The sequence below is a fragment of the Pongo abelii genome, chromosome 4, assembly GCF_028885655.2.
Source record: "Pongo abelii isolate AG06213 chromosome 4, NHGRI_mPonAbe1-v2.0_pri, whole genome shotgun sequence".
NCBI classification, from domain to species: Eukaryota; Metazoa; Chordata; class Mammalia; order Primates; family Hominidae; genus Pongo; species Pongo abelii.
This window is the reverse complement of record NC_071989.2, coordinates 157906079-157923054: the sequence shown is the minus strand read 5'-3', so window position 1 is coordinate 157923054 and position 16976 is coordinate 157906079. Positions and strand designations below refer to the sequence as shown.

Here is a 16976-nt window from a genome sequence, read left to right as displayed (position 1 = left end):
ATCGCAGCACTAGCATACCTTCTGGCCTTCTTTTCATAGGTGTCTCCTACCTGCAAAGCTTGCTGGAACCAGCAGTGAGCTCCTCTGACCATTCCCCAACTGCTGTTCATTCACCAGGTCGGATGTCTGGCCTGAGGCCTAGGTGAGGCTGGGGATTTCTGCTTTTGAGACGTCTGAGTTTGGGGACCCATCTCACCAACCTCCCTGGGCTGACAGCAAAGCCTCTGACTAGGGGTATGTGGGTTATATAATCAATAATAATAAAGCTATCTAATAATAAAAGCCAACATGTATTGAATACTTCCTATATGATGGGTACTGTGCCTTACACTTTTACTTCTTTTAAAAAATAGGACCTCATGGGTGGGTGAGGTGGCTCACACCTGTAATCCCAGCACTTTGGGAGGCTGAGGTGGGCGGATCACTTGAGGTCAGGTGTTTGAGACCATCCTGGCTAACATGTACTAAAAATACAAAAAAAAAAAAAAAAACCCAAAAAACCAAAAAACCCTCATGTCTGTAGTCCCAGCTACTCAGGAGGCTGAGGCAGGAGAATTGCTTGAACCCAGAAGGCGGAGGCTGCAGTGAGCCAAGATCGCACCCCTGCACTCCAGCCTGGGCGACAGAGTGAGATTTCATCTCAAATAAATAAATAAATAAAAATAGAACCTCAGGTGGACAAAAATGAATCCTAATCCTTGCTTCATGAGATACTCTCATTATTGGCCCATGCATGCCATATTTTTATTTAGTTATTTATTTATGTAGTTATTTTTGATAATGGAGTAAGCACACACAAACCTACCATTCAAAGCAAAAGCCAGGATCTTGACAATATCTTACATCTAACTTTATGATCCCGCCCTCCTGCCTCCCCTGCCCAATCTCACTATCATCCTGAATGCTGTGTTCACCATGTCCTTGCTTTCCCCTGTATATAGTTTTAGTACAACCAGATGTACTCCTGAAAATATTATTTTAAATTTTTAGTTTAAAAATTTATTAAAAGAATATATAGTGCTGTAGGTAATCTTTTGTGACTTTTTTTAATATTATGCTGCTAAGATTTATCCATATTGTTGCTTGTCATAGTGTTCATTCATTTTGACTGTTACACACTATTCCATTGTAGGAATATTCTCTGTGCCTAACACTCAGTGCCTTTACCTCATTTGCTCTTTGCAGCAACCCTATATGGTGGGAACTCTTATCCCAGTTTTACTGACAGGAAACTGAGGCCTAGCAAGGTTAAACTTGCCAGAGGCCACAGGAGCCAGGGTTGGAAACTTTCCACCTCCCACAGTGCACTGTGTTTTGGTGCTCTGGAGAAAACACAGGCATTGGAGCCAGAATCTCAGGGCTCAAGCCCCAGCTCCACACTTACTGGTTGTGTGACCTTGGGCAAGTCGCTGTGTGTCTCTGAGCCTCAATTTCCTCAACATCAAAGTGGGGTGATCATAACTGCCCTCCCTACCTCCACAGGTCTGTTCTGAGACTCAAGGCTGATGATGCTGATGAGAAGCAGGAGCACCCTGTATACTGAAGTTTTATAAATCAGTAAATTGTGATTAATATAAATGTGCCATCCTCTTACCTCCCACTTCCAATCAAACAACGGAACTCATTTGGAATTCAGAAGGGACTGAATAGCACCTCATTCAGAAAAGCAAAGCATTAGGTGGACAATCGGCTTGCAGAAAACTCAGTGTGATCAAGGAATCAGAAAATCATCAACAGATGCCACAGGCTACACTAATAGGAGTATGTGGTTGGCTTTGTTCTATTCAATAGAGTTTAAAAATTATTTTTTACTATTTCTGACCTATTTGCAATATCTGAGACCCTACCCTGGTGCTGTTTGTTTGTGGTATTTCCTCTGCATAATCTGTTCTCCAACTGCTACCTCCTGGTAGCTGTGTGACCTTGGGCAAGTGACTTCTCTGTGTCTGTTTCCACATCCGCAAAATTTGGATAATAATAATACTTATTCCTCACAGGGCTGTTGTGAGGATCCAGTGAGGTGTTACATAAAGTGCTTAGAGAAGTCCCTGATGCATGCCAAGCTGATGATATGATTATTATCTAAAATCTCCCCCACACCCCAGAAAGTGCTCGCTTATCCTCTGAGAGTTGGTTTAGATGCCACTTCCTCCGGGAGGCTGATCCAGCCTTCCTGGACAGGTGAGATTCCCCTGTTCTATGCGCCAGAGTAGATGACTTGTTCCATGTCCACTGTGAATCCATGAGGACTGAGATGATGCCTGACTTCGTATCTGCCCAGTGTTCAGCACAGTAATGGGTACACAGCAGGTGCACTGGGGAGGGGCTAAGTGACAACCTGGAATTCATAGAAAGGACCACAGACTAGGGAGGCCCCATGAATCCTGCCTCTGAGAAATGTCTCCAAGAACAGAAGGGCTCTTGGGGAGTGGGAGAAGAGAAGGGGTGGAGCAGATGTGCTCCCTGGGGAACTGGAGCCTTGGGGAGCAGAAATGGATCAGGAGTGACAGTTCCAAGACCACAATATTAGGTTTAGTGTATAGAAGAACTTTCTGGCAATCTGAACTAAGAGAGGCAGACAGGTATCCCTTTCAAGAGGGATGGAGCCCAGGTGGCATAGTCCCTCGTCAGGAAGGCTAGGGAGGAGTCAGTACAGTGCGTAGCTGTGACATTGTGAACCCAGGTGAGATGTATCCAACATCAAACCTGGGATTTGGCTTCCCTCACCCAGGCAGGTTTCATCATTTCACCAAGCCTGTTTTCTCAATGTAAGACAGAGATAATAACAGTGCTTACCTCAAAGGGTTGTGGCAAGAAGAAAGGGAGACAATGTATGAAGACTGTATGCATCATGCCAGGTACATATGAATCATGCTTGTAAGGGCTCATTATGATTACTAATGTTGCTGCAGTTGTCAGTGATGAAAGGAAATCACCCAGGATTTCCTTCTAGTGATGAAAGGAAATCACTAGATATTCTAGGTGGGAGGCTGGAAGCTGAGCTCAGATGGCCACTCTGACTGTCTGCCCAGGTAGGAAGTCTTCCCTCCTTTCCTTCCCTTTCACCTGCAGAAACCTTTCAGTGTTAAACCTGGATTTGGTTCTGGGCCAGGCCCCCATGAACCTGCCCCACAGGAATCCACCCCTGAATAGGCTCTAGGAGACCCCGGAGTGATTCCTGCCTCCATCATTGGGGTTGAGGATCCAAGAAAATGTTGATCAAAAGACATGGAAATGGATGTTTTGAGTTTTGAAATGCCCCAAATATCTCTCTGCTTCTGCATTAGACTAACAATTGTGTACAATTAACCCTAACTCAAAGTGGACAGTTTAAAGTTTCATGTATCTCTGCTTTTAAACCTCAAGGTAAGTTGGTCTTACAGTCTGCTGCTCACCTGAGATATTTGCCCTACCTCCTAACTGGCCACCTCTTTCCAATCTCTCCCTTTCCATTCTAATGTGAGCTCACTGCTGGCTTTAATAATTTCCCCAAATTGCAACACATCATAATCTCTTCCTGCTCACAACTCATCCACTGCTCCCCAGGGCCCAGAACACCAGTTTTCCTTTGTGACACAGATGATGAAAGATCCTCACGTGCCCCATGCACTCCCTGTGGCTTCTCCCCAACGTCTCTGTAATCCCATCCCTTCCCAGGATGGGCAGGGAAGGAGCGAGGGTGAAAGTGTCAGAGATAACTTGGATTACTTTCTAATTTATTAAGAAAGGCAGTCATTTCTAAACCTTAGTTTTAGGCATTTGCTTTCTTTTTTCGAAAAGTTGACTGCTTCTTATGTGCTGAGTGCTTTTACTATATGAATCCAATGATCCCTCATCGTAGATAAGAGACTGTTATCTCTATTTTCAGTTGAAGAGACAAACTCAGGGGGTTAAAGAAAAGGAGTAGAGCCAGGATTCAAACCCCAGGCAACTTGACACCATGGCCAGAGCCCTCGGTTCTCGTACTCTCCTTTGTCTATTATTAGTTACAGATTGCAAGCCGCACAACCTCAAAGGACTGGGACATACCCAGTTAGCGACTGGGAGAATACATCCCTACTCTTTGGAAGGACATGGAGGCCCCGTTTCACCTCCACCTGCTCTTCTGGGCTCTCGGCATGCCGCCCCGCTTTGCTTTCTGAGCACGCTTCTGGGCTCTTCTTTCCACGATTTTCTCCATCTGGAATGCCATCTCTACAGGGCTCCTGGCTAGGAAGTGTCCCTTGAAACTTCTGGTCCTTTATATATTCTCTTTGATGGACACTGACTAGATATGACCTCATGTTCCAGGCATCGGTGACCAAGTTTCACTTTCTCTGCCACACTGGGAGATTCAGGGACCTTGAGCTTCCTCTCTGGAACCTCTGAGAGCTGCACCTGGTTGCTGGTTGGAGGTGAGGAAAGGCCATCAGGCTCTCCGGCTTCCTGGCACACTCCCAGGAGATCAGTTTTCTTTTTGGTCCAAGTGGACCTAAAAAAAAAATTCTCCTTGGTTTTGCATCAGCAGGATCTGCTTTCAGCAAACCCTTCAACAAGAACGGGCAGGAAGAGTAAATATTTATTCTACAAATGAATAAATCTGGTTCCATCTTCAAAAGAAAGCCTTAGTATAAATTATCATAATTTCTCCATTCTAAGATGCCACTGATTTGAAGATATTTTCATATTGAACAACAGCTTTTTGAAAAAAAAGAGGACAAAACGAATAAATTAAGATGTCAATGGTAAGGTATGTTCTGAGTTTTTTAAAAAAAATTTATCTTTGTATCAATGAAATAAAAATATATATGGTTTAATTTAATTTTTATTTTCTTCTTTTGGCTTCGGTGCTGTCAGAAAAAAAAATTCTCCAAAACTTTGACTAGGCCACGGTGAAACATGGGCAGATATCAACAATGTGTCCCGGCCAAGTCCCACCACTGAACCTAGGTGGGCTCCAGGTCAGCAAGGGCATTTCCTGGTCACCCGTGCACTAATGGCAGCCCTGAGGCCCTGCAAAGCCAATGGACAGGCTTTCTCCCCAGCAGAAATATGCCCATGTTCTGCTGATACCTGGTAACCACGTTAGTGACACGTGGAAAGCCAAATGGGAACCTGTCAGGTGACCGCAGGCAAGCCACTACTCCCTGTACCTGTTTCCCCAGTTGTAGAATGAATGAGATAGGATTAAATAAGTGGTTTCCTAATGCTCTTCTGATGAAGCCTATGGGATCTGCACAGCTTCCTAAGGTACTGCCCCAGGGGTAAGGGATGGAATGGGCTGTGCTCAGTGTTCTCATTCCCACTTCACCTACAGCAGCTCTGTTGCTCAAGATTTTGTTTGCAAAAGGTCTGTGAGGCCAAAAGTAGTTTGAAAAACACTGGTAAATGGCATTCTGGGGTCTTCCCAACACTACTCTTGAATACACACTTTTGTATGGTTTAAGGACAGTGCTTCATTCCTCGGTTTGGACACACCCTTAGAATCCTTCTCACCACAGTGCTCCAGGGAGACACTCCCAATCTCTCTACAGCCTAATCCAGGGGTTGGCCAACTTTTTCGGTAAAGGACAAGATACTACATATTTTTGGCTTTGTTGGCCTCTGTTTCAACTACCCAACTCTGTACTTACAGTGAGAAAGCAGCCATAGACAATATATAATGAACAGGTGTGGCTGTGTTCCAAGAAAACTTTCTTTACAAAGACAGGTAGCAGGCCAGATTTTGCCCCTGGGCTGAGGTCTGCTGGTTCCTGCACTATAATACTTCAACCTTAATGGTGAAGGAACTGAAGCCCAAGGGGGGAATTCAAGGAACTTGGTTAGGATCCTTATCTCCCGGCAGTGAATTGCTTCCACCACACTACACTACTCATTTAGCTGTGACTCTTGCCCTAAGTTGAACTGCGGGCATCTGGGGACTACATGGTTGAGGGAATGGCGCCTGGAAAAGGCACGTGTTCCATTTCTCTCTCTCAGGAGATCAGTTTTCCTCTAGGTTCTTAGAGGGCTATAAAAAGCCCCCAGGCTTGCCTCCTGTGAGGCGTGCTGTCCATCAATTCCCCAGAACTGGTATGACTGCAATGTGGTGCCACATTCTGCCCCCGCCGCAGCCTGACAGCTGTGCCAGGGAGAAGACTCACGCCAGGCCAGCTCTGCACCTTCACTCCCTACTTGGGGCAAGGCTGGGATTCCCCGAATGGAATTTTAGATGGAGGATAGACCCCGGCTGGGCCCTCCTGGCTCAGCCTCTTTGTTAATTCCAGGAGAATGAGAGCTTCATGAATGCTGAATACCAGAACTCCAAGGGCCACAGCGGGAAGAATGTGAAGGATAAGAAATAAAACCTCATGCAGGCTGCCTGGCTATACCCCTTCATTGATACAGGATGTTCCCTAGAATTATTCAGACCTCCTTTTCCTCCTCGTCTTCTCGGCACCCTCTTTGTCCCCACTTAGAAATCTTTACCTAGTCAGCCCATCTTAACTAGCAAGTCCCTCGTATATCTAACCTGGGGATAACCCTCCAACATTCATGGAGAAGCAGCGGAGAGCAATGGTAAAGAACTCAGGTATGGAGGTGAGTTGGGCTGCATAAATAGGCCTTTCAAAGCCTCAGTTTCTTCATGTATAAAATGGGAATATGACAGTATCTATTGAGTCATGGTGGGCTTTCAGCAATAAGCACACTTGACTGTAACTATTAAGCATTTGCTGTGTGTTAGACACTGGGAATATGGCACAAAAGATACTCCTAGGCCTCAGGACTCATACACTCATAAAACAGATATTTCAACAAGTGTGGTGAAAACTTCCAAAAGCCCAGTCTGAGGAGGGTGGTGGTAACCCAAAGTCAGGAGAGACCTAGAGGTGGATGTGGCAGGGAGATGATGCTGAGCTGCATCTTTCAGGAAGGGGGAAGAGCAGAGTCATCTGTTTGAACCTTAGTTATTGCATCTGTCCAATGGGGAGAATGTCTCTGCTATCTACTTCACAGGGCCATCACCAGGGTCAAGAGATGCCACAGAAGAGAAACTCAGGGCTGGAAGGGTCTCCAGAAAAAAGAATTTAGTGGGTCAATTCTCTGATGAGTCCCCCATTACACAGGTTCCTTCTTGCCCATAGCAACCCCCCCACAGTGAACGGCTGCTAAGTGACAGCTTGTATGGTCACATGGGCAGGGGTTGCCCAGCCTCTGCACAAAGCACTCTGTGGATGATGTGCAATGTCCCTGAAGCTAAGCTGAAATGAAGATAACTGGTCAATGTCAAAATGCTTCTAAGTTAAAAACTTTATAAAAATGTATGTCCTCATAACACGGAAACGAGCGGCTGAGCCAGGGCTTGGATGTGGGTGTTCTGCTTCCATGTCCAGATCCATTTCCATTCTGGCACTCTGTGCTGGGATATTTATTGGAGGCTGGAGTTCACATCACCTGGGAGTCCATGGTGGAGGGAAGGGGAAGGAGAAGCCAAGATAAACACAATGCATCTCCGAAGGTCCATTTTGTACAAAGATATTTTGAGAGGGTGACAGAAGGGGTTAGATATATTACGGATGCTAACAAAAAATTTGCATGGCTTTTTAAAGATAAAATGAGACATTTCATGCTTTCAGAGGTTGCTTTGGGTAACAGACCCAGACCCTAGAGTCTCATTCAGTTGAAGTGTGAAAGACAGAACTAGAAGCAGGTGTTTGAGCAAGGTCAAGGGTCACGATAAAAGCAGTGCATGAAAACAGTAATTATCACCCTTGTGTGAACATCAGAATCACCTGGGGGATATGCCAACAAAAAAAAAAAAAAAAAAAAAAGCAGATTCCCAAACCTCTGACCCACTGATCAAATCTTTGTGGGTGTATTTTCAGTAGGCTCCACAGGGGGTGATTCTGAGCCCAGCTGGATTTGAGAACCACTGCTTTAGATAAATAGGGAGTGGTCCTTAAGGCAGGCTGGAGAAGGCAAGAGCAGAAACAGGAAGCTCCTATCCGAGGAAACAGGATACAGAAGCCATCCAAGATATATTTCCCAATAATAGTCAACAGGATTTGGAATTTGACTGTATAAAGGATGAAGGCAAAGGAAATGATGGATAATGATGAAGTCTACATTTCTGTCCCTAAAGTGAGAATCATTGACGTGGAGAATCCTGGAGTTGAAAGCGGCCATATCCAACTTCTACTCTGTGAATTGTGTACTCTCACTTTCATTTATTCATCATCTCAACAGACATTTATTGAGCACCTACTATGCATCAAGCATTACACTAGGTCCTGGGGGAAGGGCAGAGAGCAAGGAGAGAAGAGCCCTGCCCCAACAGAGCTCATATGAACAGCTAATTCAAGCCCACAGTGAACTGTGATTGAGAAGTGCAGGGTGCTCTGAACATCTACAACAGGCATGTATCTTGGGAGACTGGGAGACATTGCCTTGAGGAAGTCATATTTCAGCAGTGAGCTAAGGAAGAGCGAGGGTGAATCTGGTGAAGGCACAAAATATTCAAAGCTGCAAGGAGCAGGGCCAGTGTGAGAAGAGCCCAGGGCAAGAGGTAGGAGGGAGTCCAAAGCGAGCTGGCAAAGTGTGCAGAGGGCAGGCCTGAGGCACCACAAGGAAGGTAGCTGATGTTTTACAAACAATGAGAAACCCGTGAAGGGTTTAAGCATAATCAGACCAGTAGCTGTAAATAACTGTCCTTAATTGCATCAGGCGGTCTCCCCAAATTCCATCCTTAAGCATAGATAATTCATAAGTCCTATTAAAAGCTATAATATACTGTACGTTTAAATAAAAAAAGAATGCTTTAGGTTGAAACATACACTCCTGGAAGTCCTGTTCTCTACAGTGTGCAAAAGGGTCAAGCTGTGAAAGCTTCTTGAATTTTACGTGAGAGTAGTCCTTAAGCTACATACTAAGCCACTCTGTGGCTTCCCTGATCTGTGGCCACTCAAACTTTGACTCATTACGTCCCTAGGCAACTCGTATTCTACCATTGAACAGTTCTTTTCATTTGTATGCTTCTCTTAGATTGAGCCCAAACTGGCCTCTGTTTAAGAGGTAACTTTCTATTACCTCTTCTACAGGACAACGAATTTGAGAACTGATTCCATGTCCCCGCTTCAACTTTAGTCTGTTCACAAACACCCCCATTTCCTTCAATAACTTCTCATGTGGTTGAGTTGTTAGCATAAAAAGAGAAACAGGAAGGGTCATCTGATTTGGTGGTGAATAAGATGAGTTCAAAATTGGGTCACCCAAAGGCGGAGATGACCTTGGAATGGAAATGTACTATAGGCAGGAGGTCATGAGGAACTGGAGGCCAAATTATGGCTGGTGATGGACATCTGAGAGTTACTCTCATAGAGGGGTTTAGTTCTTCACAGGAGTGAGTGTAGCGAGAGGGCTGAGGTGGTCAGAAGATCAGGGGAGAGAGGGGCAAGTGCCATTAAAGAAGACAGAGCAAGAAGATAGAGACAGAGCAAGAGGGAAGATAGAGCAAGTGGGAGAAGATGGGAAATAACAATTAGTAAGCACCTACTATGGGCCAGACACTGGGAGCTAGGCATATATTATTGCATTTCAGTCTCCCAACTATGGGTGTCATTCTTCTTGCTTTACAAAGACTGAGGAAACAACTTGGTTAGGTAACTTGTCTTAGTGTGGGAGAGGCCCAGAGGCTATGAGCACCTATAACATTGGGATGGGGCAGGGAGAAGGCAGAAAAGGCTTCCTGGAGGGACGAGGCAGTGGTTATTTAACCTAGGCTTATTCGACCCCCAAATCCGTGATTTTCACATCTCTGAAAATTAGGAGAATACATCAGAAAGGAGTAGAGCCTCAACAGAGCTGGAGGCCAGGAGATGGGATTTGATGGAGGTGAAAGGCTAGACTTTGGTCCAATGGAAGCGGAAGCCATTTGTGACCCTTCAGAGAGGGCTCTCAGTGGAGGATGTGATTGGAAGCGAGGCTGCAGGAGGTGAAAGGAGTGTGCGAGAGGAGTTGCTGACCATTTGTTTGAGAAGTTTGGCCAGGAAAAGAAGGAGGAAAATGATGGGGTTTGGTGGGGGTGTTGCACACAGATGGGTTCACTTTTTGTTTGGTTCTGAGGTTTTCTTGAAGATTGAGAAGGGTATGAGAAGCTGATGGTATCTAAAACCAGGATTGTTTTTCTGGACCAAAGATGAGAATGGAGTAACGATATGTTCTTGGCAGAGGGTGGGAGGGAGGAACTTACTTGGCAGAATGCTCACTCATGTGAAAATGGGAGTTTGAAACTGATATTTGAGGGAGAGGCTGGCAAAACTTTGACAAAAATGGAGAAGCCAAACAGCTTCTGTGGGAGACAAAGAAATGGAAGCAGTGCCCAGTGACCAGGAGAAGCCTCCACAGGGAACAGAGTTAAGTCATACAGCCCCGTATGACTCCTTACACCCATTGCAGAGTGTGGTTAAATCCTGAGTGCTAGACTACATGTATTACTCTTGCCATGACATTCCAAATGAAGACACTGAAGGGTCAGAAAAAGTGACTGCCCAAGGTCATACAAAAAGTTGCAGTCAAAACTCAAACCCAAATTTGTCCATTCTCTGAACCACTCAGCTCCACTGAGTCCCAACACTGACAAAGATGACCTCATGAAATACGTTTGGATCAAGAAGATGATTCAAATATGGATAAGGGTTCCTTTCAAAAGACCATTACCATAGAAGGAGTAGGAAATGAACTTGGATGTCAGGGAAGAGGTATGTCTGCATGGAAATTCACAGCCTTGGGGACAGAAGTTGGGTCTCAAGTCACTGCAGGGGGGAGCTCATCATACGGATTAGCTACAGGCTGCTTGGTCAATGGACACTGTAGGGAAGACATGGCCTTCCTAATTTGGATCTCAAAAGCTGGTTCAACGGAGGTAAGACACAGGCAGAATGGATTCTTAGATCATCTGTTGAGCAATGAAAATCTCATTCCATGAAAAGAAGAGCATCAGATTATTTCTTGAGTTGCCCAGTAGACAACATGATCTCCCCAAGAACACAGAATGCAGCAAAAGAAACTCCTGTCTTGGGTTCAATTCAACTGCAGTAGCTGAAAAAGAAACAGTTGTGAAGGGGAAAGGAAAGGAACCTTGGGGGAAATAAATCACTCCACATGAGCCTGGGAGATCAGACATAATGTTGGACATTAAGAAGGCAAATTTAAAAAAATCAGAAAAAATTCAGACCATAGCCTTAAAGAGATGATAATCCAAGAAGAATGAAAAGTTCACAAAAGCAAAACTGTAATGACATAGCCACAGTCAATAGGCTTGAATAGAGAGACTACATAACAGAAAATGAACATTTCAGTCACTCAGAAATGTCATTTGGACAGTGGTCCAGTTATTGAAGGTCATAAGTGGATTTCCAAGGACAAGCACCATAAGGGATCACTGTGATACAAACAAGATTATAACCTGTTCCCTGTCTTTGAGTTGTACACAAAGCTGTCTAATTCAGTACTTGAAACAGAGCAGGGACTCAAAAAGCAACATCAGAGTTGGAGTAGCTTGTGGAAGAAGCAAGTGAAGTTCTGTAAAGCAGTCTTATTAATGGTGAGTGTGGTAAAAAAAAAATTGTAATTACTAAAATAGCCAGCATTTATTGAGTGGATCCCCTATGCTAGGTATTATTTGTAGGTTATTTATAACAAATCCAATAAATAGGTGTTATCAGTATCCATAATTTATCCTCATCTGCGGATGGTGCCATTTGCTTTAGATGTATGATGTGAGAGGCAGGGACAGAGAGTTAATTAACTTGTCCTGTAGAAGGTGGTGTCCATACCCATTGGTTTTACCTGATGGTTGATTCTCTTGCATGGTATTTGTGAATCAGGAAACCCTCTGGAAGGATTGCCATTATGATATAAGTGGTTTCTATGTCTGTTACTGTGTTACATGAATCCTTTTCTCTCCCCATGGGAAGACACATATCCTGTTAGAAGAGAAATTCTACCTTCCACATTTGTTTCCATTCTCAAGTCACTTGACTTTGATGCTAAGCTTTTTATGCTCCGAATATTCACAGCAATTGCTGCGAAATAATCTGAATAGTACAGCTTAAGTGCCATGGAGATGTCTGGGGCCTGAAACAGGAAGATTTGGCATCTAGGTTCTGCTCTAAGGCTTGGGCAGGTCACCTGCCACCAAGGAGGCAGTCAGCAGCAAGCTTAAGATCAGGACTTTGATATGGAGACAGCCAGGTTTGAACCCCAGCTCTGTGTCTCACATGGAGAATGAATGAGCAAATTAATGTCAGTGACCTAAGCTTGTTGTTATGGACTGAATTGTGTCCCTCCCAAATGCATATGTTGAAGCCCTAACCCCAAGTGTGACTGTATTTGGAGACAGGGTCTTTATGGAGGTAATTAAGGTTAAATGAGGCTGTAAGGGTGGAGCTCTAATCCAATAGGACTGGTGTCCTTATAAGAAGAAGAGACGGCCGGGCACGGTGGCTCACGCCTGTAATTCCAGCACTTCGGGAGGCCGAGGCGGGTGGATCACGAGGTCAGGAGATGGAGACCATCCTGGCTAACACGGTGAAACCTCGTCTCTACTAAAAATACAAAAAAATTAGCTGGGCATGGTGGTGGGTGCCTGTAGTCTCAGCTACTTGGGAGGCTGAGGCAGGAGAATGGCGTGAACCAAGGAGGCGGAGCTTGCAGTGAGCCGAGATCCCACCACTGCACTCCAGCCTGGGTGACAGAGCAAGACTCCGTCTCAAAAAAAATAAAAGGAGGAAGGAGGAGGAAGAAGAAGAAGAAGAAAAGAAGAAGAAGAAGAGGAAGAGGAAGAAGAAGAGGAAGAGGAAGAAGAAGAAGAGGAAGAAGAGGAAGAGGAAGAGGAGGAAGAGGAAGAGGAAGAAGAAGAGGAAGAAGAAGAAGAAGAGGAAGAAGAGGAAGAAGAAGAAGAGGAAGAAGAGGAAGAAGAAGAAGAGGAAGAAGAGGAAGAAGAGGAAGAAGAAGAAGAGGAGGAGGAAGAGGAGAAAGAGGAAGAAGAGGGAGAAGAAGAGGACGAAGAAGAGGAAGAGGAAGAGGAAGAAGAAGAAGAAGAAGGAGAAGAAGAAGAAGGAGAAGAAGAGACACTAGAGATCTTTCTCTGGATGCACAGAGAAGAGGCCACAAAGGGACATGGCAAAAAGTGTCCCTACAAGCCAGGAAGAGAGGCCCCACCTGACACTAACCCTGACTGCACCTGGATCTTAGACTTCCAGCATCTGGAACTGTGAGAAAATTAATTTCTGTTGTTGCAGCCACCCAGTCTGTGTATTTTGTTATTGCAGCCCTTGCTGGCTAATACCCCAGCCGAGCCTGCTTTCCTCTGAGGTATGATTCATGATAGTCCCAGCTCATAGGCCCCATCCTATGGGTTGTTCTGAGACGAGCCACATAAGAAGCTGAGGACAGTGCCTGGCACATGGCAAGAGTTTGATGATTTTAATTATCGTGAATACCAATGTGTGATTTTCTTCCCCAGTCAGCTGGGCATGACAGTCCCACCTCTCACGTGGTAGGCAGGAGGCTGAAATGAGACCTGTGCTTCTTAAGCCTTCCCTGATGACAGAAGAGTGCACACCTGCCTGGGAACAGGGGTACAAGAAAGGTCTGCTGGAATACTTTTTTTTTTTTTGAGACGGAATCTCGCTTTGTCGCCCAAGCTGGAGTGCAATGGCTCGATCTCGGCTCACTGCAACCTCCACCTCCCAGGTTCAAGTGATGCCTCCTCTCCTGTCTCAGCCTCCCGAGTAGCTGGGATTACAGGCGCCCGCCACCACGCCCAGCTAATTTTTGTATTTTTAGTAGAGATGTAGTTTCACCATGTTGGGCAGGCTGGTCTCGAACTCCTGACCTCAGGTGATCCACCCACCTTGGCCTCCCAAAGTGTTGGGGTTATGGGCGTGAGCCACTGCACCCAGTCTGGAATACTTGTTGAAGTCTCATGTTTTATCTTAAAAATGCACGCAGATTTTTCATTCTGATTCATAACATGGTTGTGTGTGCAATTATTTATCAGAGTAGAGAACTGAGGATCCAGACAGTTAAACTGATCTTGTGTGCCCAGCCACAAGACCACTTTACTTGAGATGGCCTTTGTAAGTTACCAAGAACTGATCTGAGTATACTTAGTACTATTCTCAAATTGATTACTTGTACAGCAATGTTGATTTTTAAAAAGAGAATACTACTAAGTATTGCTGTACAAGTAATCAATTCGAGGTGCACTATAAAGTGTGTTGTATTTTACTAATTAAACCACTGCTGGAGCTCCTCACTGGGCACTATGTGCCAGGTGCAGTGTCAGCAGATTGATCACAATAGATCCACTCCTTGCCTTCCTGAAGCTTACTTCCAGGTAGGGAGGCCGACACTAAAGAGTCAGATAACTATGTCTATAAAGTTGCGACAAGAAGTGTAAAAGAAGATAGCAGGCTAGAAAAGCCTGCAGGGAGAGAGCAGGTCAGAGCCCTCCTAGGCTCTCAGCACCAAGGGATTCCTGGGAAGTCTGACTTCCTAGGAAGAGTGCTCTGGAGGCAGCCTTCTGATGTGGAGATTGTTGGTTACCAAGCATTTAAAGTGAAGTGAACTATTGTCACTCTGTCTTAGGATGACACAGTGCACTTTCCACAGGCCTGGGTAGGCCTAGGTATGGATTTTTGTACTGGAGATCACACAAGGTGGTATTTAAAAACTGGTGGGGAGTGGGGGTGGTGGAGAGGTGGGGGAGGTGGCGGGCGACTAGGATTGTGAAGGGGAGGGGGGATGGTGGTATTTGCTTTAGACGCATTATGCAGGAGGTGGGAACAGCAGGACTGAGGGGTGTGAGAGGTGCCTCTTCTCTCTGTTTTTCCTCCCTGATGTACACTCTTCACACTTGCCTAGAAATCAGTTAACAGGTGAGAACTGCTTTACAAATCTAGGCCTCAGTTGCTAAAGAACCAAACAGAAGCCCACTCTCTTTCCTGCCTGCCCTTCCCAGTCCCTGAAGAAGGTGAATGCAGTATTCTGTGTTGGGGAGGGGCAGGTGAGGAGGTTGAACTGGAAGCCAGGAGTCCCCTCTGGCCCTCTGAGCTCGCCAAGCCTGACTTTCCGTGTAACAGGAGTAAGGGAGGTTACCCCACACCTGCTCCCGGCTCATCCCTGCCCCAGTGCCTCCTAATTGCTCCCATGCCCCTGTTCCCTCCATTTTTTCCTCCCTTCGAGGGCTCAGCACAGCAAACAGGCAGATGAGGGAGAGGTGTGAGATTATCGTGGGGAGGGGAAGGAATTTTCCATTATTAATAACAACAACAACACTTCGCCTGTTGGCACAGCACTCGCTAGTTTATCTAGTGCCTTCACACCTGTGATCTCTTTGGATCCCAGAGGTACAGACTGAAACCCTGGGGTTCTGATTCCCAGCCTCTGACACTGTTCACGTGTCCAAGCAGGCCACTTCTTTACAGACACACACATGCCCATCTGGCCATTGCCAAAGGCCATGTCTAGACCTTTACTTAAAATGTGCGCTGCGGGCGCGGTGGCTCACGCCCGTAATCCCAGCACTTTGAGAGGCCGGGGCCGGCTGATCACCTGAGGTCAGGAGCTCCAGACCAGCCTGGCCAATATGGTGAAACCCCGTCTCTACTAAAAATACAAAAATTAGCCGGGTGTGGTGGCGCATGCCTCTAATCCCAGCTATTCGGGAGGCTGAGGTAGGAGAATCGCTTGAACCCGGGAGGCGGAGGTTGCAGTGAGCCAAGATCGCGCCACTTCACTCCAGCCTGGGCAACAAGAGCGAAACTCCGTCTCAAACAAAACAAAACAAACAGAAAAAGATGTGCACTACCCCCTACGAATGCTGCCCTCTCGGCTCATGTCAATCTCAATTTCAGTAAGTCCCCTCCACTTCTGTGAAACGTCTACCAAATACACTGGAAAAGGGTCGGCAAGGTGCCTTGGAGACCATAGTCCAACTTTGTCGCTGGTCCAGAGAGAAGGGCCTGGGCCGAGGACACAGCTGGTGCGGGATAGAACCACCCCCGCCTCCTCCCTCCCTTGCGCACACATGCACACGCGCGCCTGCTCACGGCGCTCCTCCTTCTCGCAATGCCCTAGGCAGCTGCAAACTTCGGTCCCCTGGAGCTTCTCCCTAGGGGCTGCCCACAGCGGGTGTTTCGGGAGTTGAACCTGTACACCTTGTTTTCCCCTTTAGAGTGGAATGACGTGGGAGGAGCTCGCTGTCCTCCGGAATCTAGAGGGGGATCTTTTATGAAGTTATAAATCCTTAGCCTATGAAAACTCTGATTTCACACACGAGAGGCGAGTTGGCCCCAGGACACGGGCGATGACATGCACCGGGTTGTCCCGGCAGCAGGAGGCACCTTTGCATAAGCGCCGCGTCTCCCAGTCCCCTCTGAGCGTTCCTCAGCCCCCGCCCCACCGCCCCACCGCCCCACCGCCCCACCGCCCGCCTCTCTCCCTCCTCCTCTCCGGCTTCAGATCGTCCGGTCTCCCTTTCCCGCCCGGCGCGGCAACAAGTGCGGGCGTCGCGGCCCCTCTTACCCTGGCCTCGGTCCATGGCGCCGGCCCGGTCCCCGGGGAGCGGGCCGCAGGGCGCAGGGGCTCCGGCGCGGCTGGTGGCGGCGGGCGCGCTGCGCTCTCAGGCCAGCCCAGCGGCCGGCGCTCTCTGCGGTCCCCTCCCCCAGACAGGATGCTCGCCGGCCGCCCCCGCCCCGCCCGCGCCCGTGCCCGCGCCCGCGCCCGCCCCTCAGCGCCGCTCCCGGAATAGACCCGAGCACGCCTCGCCCCCTGGGCCGCAGCCCGCTGTCCCGTGGTACCGCACACGCCCGCGCCGCGCCCTGCCGCTCGCTCGCCCTCCGCGGCGCTCCCACTTGGGCTTGGAGGACCCTTCTCCCCGTCCGCACGCGTTCGTTCCCGTGCCCGCGCGGCCTGCCCCAGCCCGGACCCAGGAGGTGTGCGGCTTTGCTTGC

General features: G+C 47.2%; 1 protein-coding gene across 2 annotated transcripts in view; it reads right to left on the bottom strand.

The window, feature by feature from the left end:
* Window positions 1-16698, bottom strand: part of AFAP1L1 (actin filament associated protein 1 like 1) — a 68292-nt gene extending 51594 nt beyond the window's left edge. The window contains exon 1 of one of the 2 annotated variants that reach the window (XM_024246944.3): window positions 16549-16698. In XM_024246944.3, coding sequence (XP_024102712.3) covers window positions 16549-16564 — 16 coding nt within the window. In that variant the 5' untranslated portion in view covers window positions 16565-16698. The remainder of the gene's footprint in view (window positions 1-16548) is intronic. The other variant, XM_063724315.1, reaches the window with a different exon arrangement.
* Between the last annotated feature and the right edge of the window lie 278 nt (window positions 16699-16976).